The sequence below is a fragment of the Euprymna scolopes genome, chromosome 46, assembly GCF_053919585.1.
Source record: "Euprymna scolopes isolate OS-2025 chromosome 46, ASM5391958v1, whole genome shotgun sequence".
NCBI lineage: Eukaryota > Metazoa > Mollusca > Cephalopoda > Sepiida > Sepiolidae > Euprymna > Euprymna scolopes.
The window spans coordinates 135,970,841-135,989,135 of record NC_136527.1 but is presented as its reverse complement, the minus strand read 5'-3'; the positions used below and the strand labels follow the sequence as shown (position 1 = coordinate 135,989,135).

The 18,295-nt window shown below is 36.5% G+C and overlaps 1 protein-coding gene and 1 long non-coding RNA gene across 3 annotated transcripts in view; one reads left to right on the top strand and one right to left on the bottom strand.

Annotated features, from left to right (window-relative positions):
• Positions 1-18,295, bottom strand: part of LOC145271436 (uncharacterized) — an 854,738-nt gene that overhangs the window by 761,129 nt on the left and 75,314 nt on the right. The gene's annotated exons all lie outside the window — the stretch shown is intronic.
• LOC145271435 (putative E3 ubiquitin-protein ligase HECTD2) overlaps positions 1-18,295 on the top strand; it is a 535,251-nt gene that overhangs the window by 496,729 nt on the left and 20,227 nt on the right. For both annotated transcript variants that reach the window (XM_080126966.1, XM_080126967.1), the window contains exons 17-19: positions 3,963-4,069; positions 11,368-11,483; positions 14,846-14,986. In XM_080126966.1, coding sequence (XP_079983092.1) covers positions 3,963-4,069; positions 11,368-11,483; positions 14,846-14,986 — 364 coding nt within the window. The remainder of the gene's footprint in view (positions 1-3,962; positions 4,070-11,367; positions 11,484-14,845; positions 14,987-18,295) is intronic.

The following is an 18,295-nucleotide window of genomic DNA, read 5'->3' as shown; positions in this document are numbered from 1 at the left end:
TCTTCTAACCTATTTTCGACCTGACTTGTTTTCCAACCTATTTAAAGATTACCTACCAATATAGGTTGACATTATGAGAGAGAGAGAGAGAGAGAGAGAGAGAGAGAGAGAGAGAGAGAGAGAGAGAGAGATGGATGGATGGAGACATTCATATTGATGAGGAAAAGGCATAGAAGAGAGAACATTTTTGGCTTTTATATATATAGACTAGCAGGGCTACCTGGCGTTGCTCGGGACCGTATAAACAATGAAAAAACAAAAGCAGATATTGAAGATATGTTTTATTCTTAGGGGAGAGGAATCTTTCATCTCTATGTATTATTTGTTTTATCTACCCTAGGACTGGTATTGTTCATGTTTTATCTCTAGCATAGGTAATTTACAGCATGTATATGAAATTGTTTTACCTTAGGGAGAAGAGAACAGGTAATATACAACATAATGTGTCTATATTACATCCCTGGCAACGCCTAGAAACCAGCTAGAACATGTATTTCAGTCAATCTTTATTACAGAGGAGAGAAGGTGGTGATCAGTTCTTTAACACAGCGGTGAAGATTGAAATAGAGGTGGACGCCGGAAACATTTGAGTTTATTTATTTAATTTTGAAGAAAATCACTCTAAGCAAGACATGAAACCATTTGATGTAAGGAATTAAAAATAAACACTTCAGGATAAAAAGCTAGCTAACAATAAGTGTTGTTCGGATTGATTCCGACACAGAAAACAGCAATAATTTCCTCTTTGTCAGAAATATCACTCATGGTTTATATGACCTCTAAGGGAACGACGTCTTCCCTTTTAGCCAATAAACACGACCTTTAAAGGGACAGGCAATCGCAATGACTAACCTGTGTGTCTTATAAATTCCAAACACTTATGATAGAGAGGGGAACACATTACTTAGATGGTTTATACACAAAATTCATTATAACGATGAGCGGACACAATGTTCATATAAAGGATGTTTCACATTACCTTTAATTGTTGAAGAATGACACAACACGAAGAGGCAGTTACAAAATATGATGTGTTCGTTTATTACATTCGGCCGGTTGCAATTATGTTAAGGGGTCATAATAAGGGTCAAAGTTTTTAAAAAATGGACCGTTTTTTTTTTTTTTTGCTCAGCATACATCTCCAAAATTTTTAGTGTACTGTGAAACAGAGATAGACGAATTGCAACCGACAGACAAACGTAACATCGATAGAACGGGGAGAAGACATACAAGCTCGCAAGTCCAACCGTCAATTATATGTGAAAAGTTTGTTTTTCCTTTCTTTGTTCCACGACTTATGATATTGTAAAACCATGATTGCTATCTGCCAGATGTCTGCCATCCGTTTCTTTTCGATCAGTAAGGAAACCATTGAGAAGGTGAGAAAGTCGCTTGAAGCAAGGTTCTCCAGTGCCAGGAATCAATGCTAGCTGTGATACTATAAAGTGGACCTGAGGTGGACTTGAGCCACTAAGTGCTGAGAGGAGGGGGGGGCAATAGACAAAGGGATAGGAAACAATAAATAGTGAATCTCTAGGTACTTTTAGATCGAGCTTTTTAGAGTTGACAGGACAATAGAAACCTACGGATAAAACAGGGAAACGCAGCTTCCAGTAGCTGGGGTGGGGTGGGGCGACCTCAGATACCAACGTAGAGGAGACAGTTAGTTGACAACTAGATGCCCGTCATGGCGGATTGGAGTTGGACAGTTTTAGAGTTGACTGTGAAACAGAAATAGAGACGAACGTAACATCGATAGAACGGGGAGACGACACACACACACACACACACACACACACACACACACACACACACACACACAAGTCCAACAGTCATTTATATGTGAACATTGGCGTTTGTGTTTTTCCTTTCTTCGGTCCACGATTTATTATATTTGTACTTTTGTGAAACCACGTATGTTCCCATCGACAGTCGCCAGCGAGAAAATGACGATCCGGCTATAAGAGGAATAGTCGAACGAAAAAATACCACGATACACGACGTTGGGAGTCGGCGATCTGTCGGGGAGGGGGGGAGACACAGTTGGTCACAATAGACATGCGACTTGATTTGTTTCTTTTTTTTATCTCTATCTCGTCAGTGTGATACTATAAAGTGGACCTGAGGTGGAGTTGAGCCACTAAGTGCTGAGAGGAGGGAAGGGGGCAATAGACAAAGAAATAGAAATCAACAATAGATAAGAAGTAGCAAACAATGAATCTGTAGGTATTTCTTTTAGATTTGACAATGACAATAGAAACCTACAGATTAAACAGGGAAGGGCAGCTTCTTGTAGCTGGGGTGGGGGTTTGGCGACCTCAGATAGGTGGTAGCCGGGGTGGGGGGGGGCGATCTCAGATACCAACGCAGAGGAGAGTTAGTTGACAACTAGATGCCCTAGATGGAAGTTGATAACGAAAACAGTTGGATGGTTTCTAGAGTTGACTGCGAAACAGAAATACAGACAAATTGCGATTGACAGACGAACGTAACATCGATAAAACGGGGAGAAGACACACACACACACACACACAAGATGCCCGTCGCGGCGGATGGAAGTTGGACAGTTTTAGAGTTGACTGTGAAACAGAAAGGAACGTAACATCGATAGAACGGAGAGAAGACACACACTCACAAGTCCAACAGTCAATTTATATGTGAAACATTGGCGTTTGTGTTTTTCCTTTCTTTGTTTCACGATTTATTATATTTCTACTTTTGTGAAACCACCTGTGTTCCCATCAACAGTCGCCAGCGACAATCCGGCCATAAGAAACACAGTGAATGAAAAATCCACGACACACGACGTTGGGAGTCGGCGATCTGTCGGGGCCGTGCACGTCTGGTCACAATATTACATATGAATGAGTCCCCTGTGGAATTTCCACAAGTCCCGCTAGTTCTTTAATAATTTGATAAACAGCAATTCTTTCCTCTTTGTCATTTAATGGTTGGTTGGTTGGTTGGTTGTTTTTGTTTTACGGCATATCAACCCTTTCCAGGTTATTTAATACCAAATTCTCACTTTTATAGATATGATAGATTGTACCCAATATATAGTTGTGATTCTTATTAAAGACATTCTGCTGAGTATATAGGTTGAGAAGTGTCATTTTTATAGATATATAGATAGATTACGCTAGATATATTTCCATATGTCTGAATACCCTATATACCAAAATTCAAGTCTGTAGATAAAAAATTAAAATATATTTAAACATATTGTACGCCCGGGGCAAAGCTGCCCCCCCTCCCCTCCCGCTCGTCTAATTTATAAAACACACACACACACACATTATCACTTTTATAGATATAATAGATTGTACCCAATATATAGTTGTGATTCTTATTAAAGACGTTCTGCTGAGTATATAGGTTGAGAAGTGTCCTCACGCACAGTGTCATTTTTATAGATATATAGATAGATTACGCTAGATATATTTCCATATATCTGAATACCCTATATACCAAAATTCAAGTCTGTAGATAAAAAATAAAAAAATATATTTAAACATATTTTACGCCCGGGGCAAAGCTGCTCCCCCTCCCCTCCCGCTAGTCTAACTTATAAAACTCACACACACACACACACACACACACACACACACACATTATCACTTTTATAGATATAATAGATTGTTGGTTGGTTGTTTTTGTTTTACGGCATATCAACCCTTTTCAGCTTATTTAATGCCAAATCCGGCGATTTTGAAGAAAAAAATTTTTAATAGAATATATTTTTTTTTTGCAAGTCGGTTTCTATTTAACCCATAGTTGGGACCCTAACAGGTACTACCACTCCGGGTCAGAGTGGACCTAGGAGCAATGGCAATTAAAGGGTGGCTCCACACTCCCTGAAGCCCGCAAGCTGGGGCCTCACCATCGGATATAGTCTAAGGTTTGTAATTTAAGCTATTGTTTCTAACCTTTTCCTTTTTTTTTTCTTTATTCATTTCCGTCAGATTATGTTCAACTTTACGTGGACTGGGTGCTGAACAGATCGATCTATGAAATGTTTAAGGAATTCTACCACGGATTTCACAGCGTTTGTGCATCAAATGCCCTGATCGTAAGTTAAGATTTTTTCTTTTTTTGAGCGATCCTTTTTTTTTTTTTTTTACATAGGCATCACCACTTATCAAGGCCAACAGGCTACTCGGGGATAAGGGCTAAAGAGTGTACAGTAAAAATTGGACAATATAGTAATCGTTAGTAATTAAAAAACAGGATTGCACGTGAATTTATACATTTTTATATATATATATATATATATATATATATATATATATATAAGTATATAAAAGCGAAAATGTGTGTATGTATGTTTGCTTTCTGAGAAGTACTTGGTCGGCTCACAACTTCTTAAAACTTTTTATATCACATATAAATCATAATATCTCCGAGTTAACAATGGAGCTCACCTGTCTATTTAATTTGCTTGACTTTGGGAAGATAAATATTCAACAGTTTTTGCTTGCCGCGTGTTGATTAGGCTTTTTCGTATAATAAAAGCGACACCAATTCTGGTAGTATTTTTCCGGTCGCGATCGCCGGAAATGTCCGAAAGCAATCAGCTTTGATCAATGTGGAAATTTTTTCCTTATATCAGACAATTGCTATTCAAATTGGACAAGAAGGCTGGTTCCCTCCCCCCAAAAAAATCTTGGGAAAGTAAAAATAAAAACCCCGCAGTCAAAGTTGACCTTAAGACATTAAAACGTGCACCTGCAAATTCTAAGTATTTAAAAAATATCAAACGTGTTTCCGTTAGTATGTCGCGGCGGCCCAATGGTTAACATCGCACTTTTTTTTTCACACTTTAATTTTCAACTTTGCCTCAAGGGTTCGGGTTCGATCCTCATACTCACCTACCAAAACTTTTTTTTTATTATTTTAAACCCCCACCCTCACCCCCGGAGTTTTGATTTACCTCCAAACACTCTGGAAACGCTGGGTAACTTCCCTCCCCCCCTGCTAGTCTATATATATAAAAGCGAAAATATATGTATGTATGTGTGTATGTTTGTGTGTCTGCTAAAAACTTTTGACAGACACAACGAATATTCACAAACTCGGTATTATATTGAAGCCCCATCCTTCGCTCGAAAAATTGGCCAAAAACATTCATTTTTTTACCCTGAAATCGACAATTTTCGACAGGGGCGGTCAACAAAAACAGTGACGACAAGCGGTTCTACGCATGCGCCAGATGACGTCATGACCTGATTTACTTTAAATAGTTGAAAAACTGAACAAATTTCATGTACGTCACGTTAGGTCAGTCAATTAGCGCATTGGTTCATTATCTAAAAGTTTTGGGTTCAAATCATGGTGTGAGATGTCTTTTTTTTTTTTCGATTTTTTAAATTTAAATATTGAACCAGTGTTATTTAAGCCATTTTTCACGTAACGTTCGTTTTTCTGGGTTTTTTTTACTTCGCTTATCCACTCCCAACCACACACCCAAAAACACCCGGGTACCCACCGATTTTTTAAATTTTAATATCGAAACAGGCTTATTTAAGCCATTTTTCACGTGTTCGTTTTTCTGTTTTCATCGTTCGTTTGCCTTACGTTAGTTTTTTTTGTGTTTTTTTTTTCCTGCTTAAGTTTTAACGTTGTTTTCTTTTTTTACTTCGCTTATAACAAACAAACCTGGTCATTGACGTCGTCGTCGTCGTCGTAAAGCTTGACGACTTCCGGGCGCGCACCTGTCAATTTGGTTCTTACTTAAATAAATTCAAACAACTTTCACTAACTCATTCTGGCTGGCTGATTTTATTTTCAAACTTCGCCTCAGGGCTTCGGGTTCGACCCCCCCCCGGGTTCTTTTACCTGAAGTTAATATATAACCCTAAAGGTATTACTTCTAACCCTACCCCCCCTAGTATAATATAAAACTGAATGTGTGTGTGTGTGTGTGTGTGTGTGTGTGTGTGTGTGTGTGTGTGTGTGTGTGTGTGTGTGGTCATGAATACTGATTGCCTTATATGTGCTTTCGGGTTGCACTTGCTTACACCACCGCATTTATATTTGCCGTCTATCGCCCCCACAACAGTGGAGTTACTGTCTTTAAGAGTATATCAGAAAAAATTGACCACATCCTGTCCGCTCATCCCTCAGCTAACATTCACATTTGCGGTGACTTCAATGTCCGCAATGTGGAATGGCTGACCCACTCAAATAAGACTGATGAGTAGGGGAGGTTCTGTCATGATTTTGCCATTGCCTATGACCTCACTTAGATTGTCCGCGAGCCCACCCGTGTGCCCGATAGTACCGGTCAATTCGCAAGCCTCCTAGACATTTTTCTATCCACTTCCCCTGAGCTATGCTCATGTTCCGTTCTATCTCCTCTGGGATCCTCCGACCACTGCGTTGTATGAGTTAAGATAAAAATGAAATATAATAAATCTACAGACGTACCTCTCCACCGTACTGTATACCGATACTCTATGGCGGATAGCTTCCGTACATTCATATCTGATCTCCCTCTCCATTCCATGTTTAAAAAGGATGTGTCCTCTATAGTATCAGATCTGACCGAATGGTTACTTGTAGGCATAGGCCAATTCATACCATCCAAAAAATTCCAACAAAAACCTAACAGCCAGCCATGGTTCTCCCCCGAATGTGCTGCTGCTATCGCACACAGAAATCACTTTTTCCATAGCTACCAACGTAATAGATGCACTGAGACTAAAGCTGCTTTCAGAACCGCCAGCAACCACTATAAAAGAGTAATAAAAAATGCAAGAGAACTATATGCGCAATCCGTTAAGTCCAAAGTAGCTGAGCAGCGGCTTGGTTCCCACCAGTTCTGGCAAATAGCAAATAGGATCTTGAACAGAAACGTGCGCTCTATCCCAACCATTATCAATGGACCAGAGGTCATCTCGACAGCATCCGACAAGGCCAAACTATTTGCCAAAAACTTTGCGGAAAATTCTACCCTGTGTGACGAAGGCCATCAACTCCCCATATTCCCTCCTATAACAGACAACACGCTATGCAACATACAAATATCTGTGCGTGAGGTTGCCAAGCTAATCAAGAACCTTGACTCCAGTAAAGCAACTGGTCCCGACGGTATTCCAATTATAGTGTTAAAAAAATTACAACCAGAACTTGCCCCCATACTTTCCAAACTGTTTAAGCGTTGCCTTAAGGAGAAGTGCTTTCCAACACCCTGGAAAACCTCATCAGTATGCCCTATATTTAAGAATTCAGGTGATAAGTAATCCCCCCTCTCAGTACAGACCAATAAGTCTCCTGTGTGTCATGAGTAAGTTGCTGGAATCCACAATAAATAGAGAAGTAGTCAACCACCTCAGCAGATATAACCTTCTTAGCGACACGCAATATGGTTTCTGCTCTGCTAGATCTACAGCAGATGTGCTAACGGTTATATCTCATAGGATTAGCGAATCTCTTGACAAAGGCTTCCTTTCTAGGGCAATTGCTCTTGACATATCGAAGGCCTTTGATAAGGTATGGCATAAAGGCCTACTTCACAAGATTTCCAGCTATGGTATAACTGGAAATGTTTTCTCTATCATTAAGTCATTTCTCTCAGATGGGCTCATAAGAGTAGTTGTTGATGGGCAGAAATCAGAGGCCGACAGTATTAATGCTGGAGTCCCTCAGGGATCCATACTGGGCCCAACTCTCTTCCTGATCTACATCAATGATCTCCCAAAACACATACTAAAATCCTTCGTTGACATCTATGCTGATGACACGACCATCTATGGCAACACATCAAAGGCCGTATATGATGATGTTCTCTCTGATTCTCTCTCCTCTGATCTTGAGCGTGTGGTACAGTGGGGAAAGAAGAGGCTGGTTACCTTTAATGCATCTAAGACCAAGCTCCTATCTCTACATCATAAACGCTCTTATCCCCATCTGGCATCAATTGAAATCGATAGCTCTCGTCTAAGGGAGGCCCCAGGATTTGATAAGCTCCTGGGTTTGACCTTTACACCTGATCTGAAATGGAACACATACATCAAGTCTGTGGCCAAGGTCGCTGGGAAAATGGTAGGATCCTTCTACCGCTCCAGAATATATCTCACTAATGATGCAATTCTCTATCTATATAAGAGCCAAGTACGTCCAAAGATGGAGTACTGCTGCCACATCTGGGCGGGAGTTGCTAAAAACAGCCTATCCTGCCTTGACAGAGTACAAAATAGACTCCGTTGCTTGGTGGGGGATGCCCTTTTCTCTACCCTGCAACCTCTTTCCCACAGAAGAGACGTAGCGAGCCTGTCATTGTTCTATCGTTATTTCCATGGCAGGTGCTCGTCTGAGCTCCATTCTCTGGTCCCCCCTCGCCAATCTTTCTCAAAAAACACCCGACTAGCTGAAACCACCGTCAATAATTTTCCCCACTTCCTATCTGTGCCTAAATCAAAACTTTCTAAGAACTGCACGCCTGTGGAACTCTATTCCGCTTGCCTGTTTCCCTCCCGACTTCAACCTGGATGCCTTCAAGTCCAACACAAACAAATTCCTGATGAACCACCCCCTCCTAAGTAATGACACCTTACCAATTCTTCAATACTATTGCTACACTATCCTTTTGATTACTGTACACACAATAACCCTTATCCCTGAGTGGCCATTGGGCCTTGATAAGTGGTGAACTCCATGTAAAAAAAATTTTTTTTTAAATGTATCGAGACACAGGAATGGGTATGTTTGATCTGGCAGAACGGTGGTTCATTAAAATTGTGGGGTCTGCGTTCGTGCCTGGTCCACAAAGTATGGAAATAAAAAAATTATAAATAAAAAAAAACGTTTACAAGTGTTTTTGATATAGATGTACATAATAATACTTTGATAAGTATGTTTTAACTTAAATAGGGATGTGTAATAAAATTGTGGGGTCTGCGTTCGCACCTAGCCTCCATAGAATGGAAATAGGCACAAACTTTAATAAAGACTGTTCATATCTATCTGCGTAAGCATACTTTGATAATCATGGTTCAGTTTGAAGAAATATGGTATAATGAAATTATGGGGTGTTCGTTCGCACCTGACCTCCAGAGAATGGAAATATGTCACAAAGTTTAACAAGGTTTTTTATATGGATCCACAGAATATTGTGATAAGTGTTTCAGTGTGAACAGGTATGGTGTAATAAATTATGGGGTTTATCTATTTTATTTTTACTTTCATCATATTTTGCTTTGGTTCTGATACCCCCAAATTCGAAGCTATCTCTTTACAACCCTTCCTTTTTCATAACCTATCATACTTTCATAAATCAGAGTCCATTTTCTGTGGGCTGTTTTTGAACGCAGGCAACGACGGGTACTTTTGCTAGTATATATATATTTCTGTAGAAATATATTTTCTTAGAATATATTTCAATCCTTATATAAGAAGCTCAATGTAATTACATAGCAATATAGAGAATAAATGACAAAAAGTTATATTCCAAAATTCATGATGTTGACCATCTTATAATTTATTCCTTTCATTCAGTTGACATTTACAAATCTTGACAGTATCTGTTTCGTAGCGCAAAATTAATTACTTAATTATCATATCAATCAGTGAATCTATTTTGCCCTTAACTCATCAGAAGAAATAGCAACAATCAATACATCAAAAGGAAATAAATGCACTGATCGTAAGTTTAGATTTTTATTTTTGAACGGGTGAACAGAATTCAACAATTGGGCAATTCCATCTTTTAATAGTCAAGATTGCACGTGAATTTACATCATATATATATATATATATATATATATATATATATATATATATATATATATATATATAATTACAATAAATTTACCAAGGTAATCAAAATGGTAAACTTAAAATATATTATAAATATTAAAGAGTTAATATTTACAAGTAAAGTAATCTCAACCAGATTAGATTAAAAAAAAAAAGTACTTGTACAGTTTAGTCAAGACATTAAAAAAATGAAAATATCGAAAAAAAAGTTTAAATTGTATGTATCCGTTATGGAACGGAGTTCTCCGGAAAAAAAATTATTTAATTTCATCAAGTAGTTTTTTTTGGGGGGAGGGGGGTTGTATTACTGTACACATAGATTCAAAAAAGTTGTCAAAACACAAATATATAACAAATAAATGTTATCAAAGGCAAGATAAGTTACTTTTCTACCAAACTGGATATATTTTTCGTGTTTTTATTCAATGTAATATGTTTATTCAGCTCGAAAAGCATACAGTGTTTACCGATGTATAGGAAAATTCAAAATATATATCTGTTTTTTTGACAACTTTTTTGAATCTATGTGTACAGTAATACAAACCCGCACTCTTTTGCAAATATGGACTCATTTTACCTTTCTTGTAAATAAAATATTCTTGGAATTTAAGGTGAGCCTTTGTTGCTTTTCTGAGTGTCTCTTTCATTCTGCCAAAGGCAAAAACGAGTAAGAGAAATTCTTACAATACATATGAAAAACCGCGTTTATTATATCAAAATTTTTCTATTGATTCTATTTTTACGATATTTTCAGTGTCAATGTGAAATTTTATGCTCTTTCCAATAAACCGAATATAATATTTTAGACAAACGTTTTTTTTTTTTTAATTCACGCCCCCCCCTCATTTTCAAGTGTCTATTAAAAAGTAAATAATTAATTTACTCACCAAAGTTTTATATATCACAAATTGAAGATAAAAGATCAATAAATAATATATTCGCATTAAAAAAAAGTAGTGTTTTTTTAGAAATTTACCTGTAAAGTCCGAAGTTTAAAACCTTTTTTTTTAAACCACGTTGTTTGTTTTTTCTTTTGTTATTGTTTTTTTAAATGAAACCTTGGTCCTTGCTCCTTTAATTGAAAAAAATTAGGGCTTGAATTACATTTTTCGAGTAGTTATAAGCTTGGAAAGACAGGGGGTCGAATGATTTCATGCCTCCCATTTTGAAATGTCAATTAAAAAGTAAATAATCAATTTACTCACCAAAGTGTTATATATCACAAATAGAAATTTACCTGTAAAGTCCGAAGTTTAAAACTTTTTTTTTAAAAAAACACACGTTGTTTGTTTTTGTTTTTTGTTTTTTTTTTTAATGAAACCTTGGTCTTTGCTCCTTTAATTGAAACAAAAATTAGGGCGTGAATTACATTTTTCGAGTAGTTATAAGCTTGGAAAGACGGGGTGGAATTATTCAATATTTTTCACGAAATTTCTGACACACCTATCAAATTTCGAGTCTGTAGACTTAAAAATTGACAGAGTTATTGCATAGGGAAAATGTACACAGACACACAGACACTTTCACTTTTATATATAGATAAATTATTTTTAAGTTGTTGAATTGCAGTTTAAGTTATTTATTTTTTATTTATTTTTTTTTTTTTTTTAGATGTTGCGTCCAGAGGAAGTGGAGATGTTAGTGTGTGGCTGCCAAACACTAGATATGAACGAACTGAAATCTGTGGCGACTTACGATGGATACACACCTAATGATGCAACGATCAAGTAAGCATTTTTCATATTCAAAACATCATGTAAATTGATTAAGTAGTTTAATTAAGTTGGTTGGTTGGTTGTTTTTGTTTTACGGCATATCAACCCTTTTCGGGTTATTTAATGCCAAACCCAAAGATTTTGAATAAAAATTTTTTAATAGAATATATTTGCTGTTTTCAAGTCGGTTTCTATTTAACCCATAGTTGGGATCCTAACAGGTACTACCACTCCGGGTCAGAGTGGACCTGGGAGCAATGTTAATTAAAGGGTGGCTCCACACTCCCCAAAGCCCGCAAGCTGGGGCCTCACCACTGGATATAGTCACCTTCAAAATGAAACTAGATTTTTATTTCGCCCGATTAGATCTGACATTATTGCTAATCGCATTTTTATAATGGTTGGTTGTTTTTTTTTTTGTTTTTTTTTACGGCATATCAACCCTTTTCAGGTTATTTAATGCCGAATCCAAAGATTTTGAAGAAAAAATTTTTTTGATAGAATATATTTGTTGTTTTCACGTCGTATTCTATTTAACCCATAGTTGAGACCCTAACAGGTACTACCACTCCGGGTCAGAGTGGACCTGGGAGCAATGGTAATTAAAGGGTGGCTCCACACTCCCCAAAGACCATTAAATCAAATTTTATGAGAAAGCTGATAACAATATGAAAATGTAATTTCAACCCCTAATTTTTTCGGCAGTTGACTTTCAATAAAATGAGCAAATACCAAATTTTAAAATCATAAAAGGTTTAATTGAAAAATATGCAATTTTTTTTTTTTTCATCGGTTTTCTTTAAAAAAGATTTCACGAAAATCCACAAATTTAACTTCATCGAAATCTAATAAATATATATATAAGTGCCAAAACATCGCTTACCTGTTCAAATTTACTACAGCCTCATCTCCCTTTTGTATTTTTGCCATATTTCATTTCAATCACAAAGTGGTCAGTAGGCGCTACCATATTTGCAAAATAAGAACATTTCATTCGTGGATTCTCGCCGATTACTAAAAATTCACTCAACCAAATTTCTATTTTTTTATTCTCTTTTTTTTTTTTTACATAGGCGTCACAACTTATCAAGGCCGATAGGCCACTCAAGGATAAGGGTTAAATAGTGTAGAGTAGTCAAAAGGACAATATAGTAATCGATAGTAATGGAAGTTCGGTAAATTTGTTAACTTAAGTGGAACGGCTCATCAGAAACTTGTTCACGTTGGACTTGAAGACAACCATATTATAGACAGCTGGAAAGCAGGAAAACGGAAGACAATTCCACAGGCGTGCAGTTCTAAGAAAGAAGCTTTGATCATGGAATCTATGTTTAGGTTTAGGCACAGATAAAGAATGGGGAAAATTATTGATAATGTTTTCAGCTAGTCTAGTGTTTCTTGTGAAAGTTTGGCGAGGGGGGACCATAGATTGAAGCTCAGTCAAACACTTTCCATGAAAATAACGATAAAGCAGAGACAAACTCGCAACATCTCTTCTGTGAGATAGAGGTTGCAGCGAAGAGAAAAGGACATCTCCCACCAGGCCACGAAGTCTATTTTGAACCCTATCAAGGCAGGACAAGTCTTTTCTAGCAGCTCCTGCCCATATGTGGCAACAGTATTCCATCCTTGGACGTATCTGGCTCTTATATAGATAGAGAATTGCATCAGCAGTGAGATATCTACTGGATCGATAGAAGGATCCGACCATTTTTCCAGCGGCCTTGGCAACAGATTTGATGTACCTGCTCCATTTAAGATCAGGAGTAAAGGTCAAGCCCAGAAGCCTGTCAAAACTTGAGGCCTCCCCAAGACGAGAGCCATTCATTTTAATTGATGCCAGATGGGAATCAGAACGTTGATGATGTAAAGATAGAAATCTAGTAAATATATATAACTGCCAAAACATCACTTGATATACGAAAGCATTAAAGTGACAAAAATAATTATTTATGCCATGCAGCCTTATCTCCCTTTTGTATTTTTGACATATTTCATTTCAACTACAAAGTGCAAAATAAGAAAATTTTATTCATGGATTTACTAAAAATTCGCTCTACCAAATTTCTATTTTTTTTTATTCTCTTAAAGAAATGCATGAATTTTTTATTTAATATATTTTAATTCTTCTTTATAGAGTGAATTCTTTTTTTAAATATCTAAAAAAAGGAAATATTGAATGAAATAGAAAAAATTGTCGTCAGCATCCAATATTTACTTGATAATATAAACATAACATAAAAAAATATTTTGAAAAACTAAAATGAAAAAAATCAACGTGGTTTAAAAAAAAAAAAGGTTTTACACTTTGGACTTTACAGGTAAATTAAAAAAAAACTATTCTTTTTTTTTGTTTTAAATTAGAATATATTATTTATTGATCTTTTATCTTCAATTTGTGATATATAAAACTTTGGTGAGTAAATTATTTAAATTTTAATAGACATTTTAAAATGAGGAGGTGAATTAAAAAAAAACGTTTGTCTAAAATATTATATTTAATTTATTGGAAAGAGCATAAAATTTCACACTGACCCTGAAAATATCGTAAAAATTTAACCAATAGAAAAATTTGGATAGATTTTTAAAGTTTAAAAATTGAAAAATTCAATTGATTTCATTACGTAAAAAAAAATGGCTGCATGAAGGCGCGCTGGCACATTGTAAACAAGTTTTGTTTTTTAAGTTTTGTTTTTTGAAAAAAAATAATAATATTTCTATTATTTTTTAAACAACTTTAATAGTTTATTTTGGAAGTATATTCAATACAGAAAATAAACAACCCACTTTTAAAAGAGAAATTACGAGTTTTTTTTTTTTTTTTTATTCGCAGTTTTGTGTTAGGGGTGTCAAAAATTCCCCCCAAAATTCTAATACACCTAGAGCAACGATATTGTTTGAAATTTTGTTGAAATACAAAGTTGGCAACTCAATTCAACTTCTGATGCCATAATCAAAGAAGTATTTGTCATATTCCAAAAATCACATAAATTGATTAAGTAGTACAGAATAGTTACTAAACATTCTCTCCATGGTAAGAATGGCTTTCTTAATAATAACGCTACAATTCTAGAACGGTACCTTCTCTGCATAAGTACCATGTTTTTTTGTTTATAAAATGTTAGGTGAAAGCACAGAATAGTTACAAAACATCCTCCCCATGTTAAGAATGGCTTTCTAAATAATAGCACTATTATTTCAGCACGGTACCTTCTCTGCTTAAGTACCATGTTTGCTTGTTTATAAAATGTTAGGTGAAAGTACAGAATAGTTCAAAAACATCCTCCCCATGTTAAGAATGGCTTTCTAAATGATTCTGTTATTATTCCTATATATAACGCTTTGTTTTTTTTATTATTATTTATTTATTTCAGGCACTTTTGGGATATCATTTTGAAATTCCCTATTGAATTTCAAAAGAAGCTTCTGCTTTTCACGACTGGAAGTGATCGCGTTCCAATCGGAGGCACGGCGGATATGACCTTTAAAATAACAAAGGTCGAAGACAATTCGCTGTAAGTACAATTGAAAATTCACGGTGCTTGTTTGGATAAAGTCAACAAATCATTCTTTTTTTTAAGTAGTAGAGCTGACACATCTATTCAATGTAGCCGCCTTCAGCCTCAATCACTAAGTTAAAATTCCTCTGTTAGATTTTGTACATAAACATTCCTTTCTTTCAAAACATTCTCTCTGCATAACTTCTTCTACATAACAGTTAAGAAATCAATGATAATAATAATCATTTAGACCTTTGGCATTGCCTGCTACAACATAACACAGATACTACGCTGTGATCATAAAAACAAAAAATAAAAAACTAATCAAGATATATTATGATGTTACAATGTAAAATTGGCTTTCGTAACTTCAAACATTTTCACGGCCGATATCCTCCATGGGAGTATAGTGTTCAAACACCTCGGTTTAAGAATCCGCTGCAATGAATTATAGCTCCCTCTTTTGGACTTCTGGTATATTTGAAGAGATCGAGTATTAGTCCCTATGAAGGGGGTCCCTTGATTTCTGAGAACTTTGACACAGATAACAGATAATATGCACACACATACATACACAAGCATGCACAAACACACATACATACACACATACTCAAATACATGCACACACATACATACACAAGCATGCACAAACACACATACATACACACATACTCAAATACATGCAAACACATATACACAAGCATGCACAAACACACATACATACATACACACATGCACACACATATGCACTTACACACACATACACACAGTTTGAAATGACTTATATACCACATATTACAACCATTTAAACCCTACAGTCACCTACCTTGAAAATGCTGTTGTGAAACCTGACATAGTTATATGGAACAAGTCAGAGAGAGTAGCAACCTTGGTTGAAGTGAGTATCCCTAATGATGGATGTCTGAACAGAGCTGAAAGGGAGAAACAGACGGAAGCTATTAACGTTTTATAAAATAATGTATAGAAATCAGTGTCTACCAAGACTGTATTTGTCCAGGGGAGAAGGGGGGGGGTCTGGGACTCTCAGAGATCAATCATCAACATAGGGCAACTATTGTGAGCACCGGTCAGTATCTGAGAAGCTCCCAGAACCACACCCTCTCAATAGTATACGAACATCAAGAGATAAGAGCTAGCAGAACAATATCAGTCATGGGGGGGGGGGAGGTGAACTCTCCAATGAATACATTGCTTGGACTGGCTCAAAAGGAGATCCTTCGATCACGATCACGATCAGGAAAGGATTATAATGGCTGCTCAAGACCAGGGATTGATGACCAATGCATTCAAGAAGATGGCAGGGATCAGTAATGGCAATAAATGCAGGTTCTGCCATACAGAATTGGCAAGTGTTGGTCATTTGATATCAAGTTGCAAAGTTCTTCTAGGGGACGGCTACTACACAGCGAGACATGATGGAGTATGCAAGTACCTCCACTGGACCATCTGTAAAAAATTAAACATCCAGTGTAGCAGCAAGTCCTGGGAACATCAACCTGAAAGAACAGTTGGAAATGGCTTATATACCATACATTACGACCATGTAATCCCTACAGCCACCTATCTTGAAAATGCTGCTGTGAAACCTGACATAGTTATATGGAATAAGTCAGAGAGAGTAGCAACCTTGGTTGAAGTGAGTATCCCTAATGATGGATGTCTGAACAGAGCTGAAAGGGAGAAACAGACCAAATACCAAGGTCTCATGTATGATATGAAAAGAAATTGGAATCTTAAGGAGATATCAATCATACCAGTCATTATAGGTGCCACAGGGCTTATGAAGAAGAACCTGAAGTCCTACCTAACTAATATTCCTGGTGAACCAAGTGCAAAAGAGATCCAGACAATTACACTTAAGGGAACAATGAGGGTATTAAAAAGAGCTCTCGGTTGGTTTCAATAAAAAACAGGGAAATGTTGGCAGCTGGTTTGGCTGCCCCATACCCAGCGTTACAATCTTCAAAGGAAGAAAATAAAAAATAAAAAAATACACACATATGCACATACACACATATGATGATTGCAACGTCTTGTCAGACGAGTGCCACTCCCTCAGACAATTAAAGTCCATAAGCCCAAAAATGACTTCCATCGCCACAGGATCATTTTTATAGACAAATTCCTGAGGGAGTATCTATACACAGATGATGTTACAGAGTCTTAGCTTTGTACAACAGCTAAGTCTCTCTCTCAGTTCAAAATGTTGAGATCCAGCAACAAGCAAGAGCAAGATAGCCAGCAACAAATTAAACTGCAGACCAGCTTAATGCGGGTACTGGTCTTCCGCTTTATGGTTTTTTAAATAATCAAAGATTTGCTTCTCCTAGAAAGGCTGCCTTCACCACGGCTTACGAGAGCCCTCTTCACCCCAACACACATATACATACACACATAGTGCTAGTTGGCTGTTGACCCCGAAAAAGGGTTCATTCGCTCTTTGGAAGGTCTTGTTTTTAATCCTCCAGGGATACTAGCCACCCTCCTCACCAAACAAGTCTGGTGGGGGAACCAGTTTAGTCGCCGGTGACCCGACCATGAGGCAGGTAGTACTGGGTTACATGGTACCAGTAGCATATGACATGACCTGACACACATATACATACACACATACTTACACACATGCAGATATACACACATATACACACACACATTCACACACATATGCACATACACACAAGCACACACAAATACACTCTCTCTCTCTCTCTCTCTCTCTCTCTCTCTCTCTCTCTCTCTTGGACAGTCCGCCGATTTCAACGATGATGCGGAGGTTGGTTAGTAACCATGTTGAGAGTGCAATGTAATTTTCCCATTCGTATTTCTCGGTCGAATTTTCGTCCAACTCTCTTTTTTTTTTAATTTTGTTTTGCAAGTACTTTAAACTGATTTTTTCAGTCGTCCTTGTTTCGCTTAAAATCTGGATGCTTTTATATGCTTCAGTTTAAATTACTCGCATGTAAAAAATATGTTTTTATGTGGTAAGAACGTGGCTAAATTAAATAAACAACAGTTTATAATTGTGATTTACAAAATTGTATGGAATTCTCTTGTTTTTCATTTTTATTTATTTACTTATTTATAAATTTAAATTACAACATATATATATATATATATATATATATATATATATATATATATATATATATATATATATAATATAAAGCTGAACGTCTGTGTGTGTGTGTCTGGTCATGAATAGGCTCCTATATGGTTGACTATTATAGAAAACTGATTACATATGATAGTATCGAGACACAGGAATGGGTATGTTTTATCTGGCATAATGATGATTCATTAAAA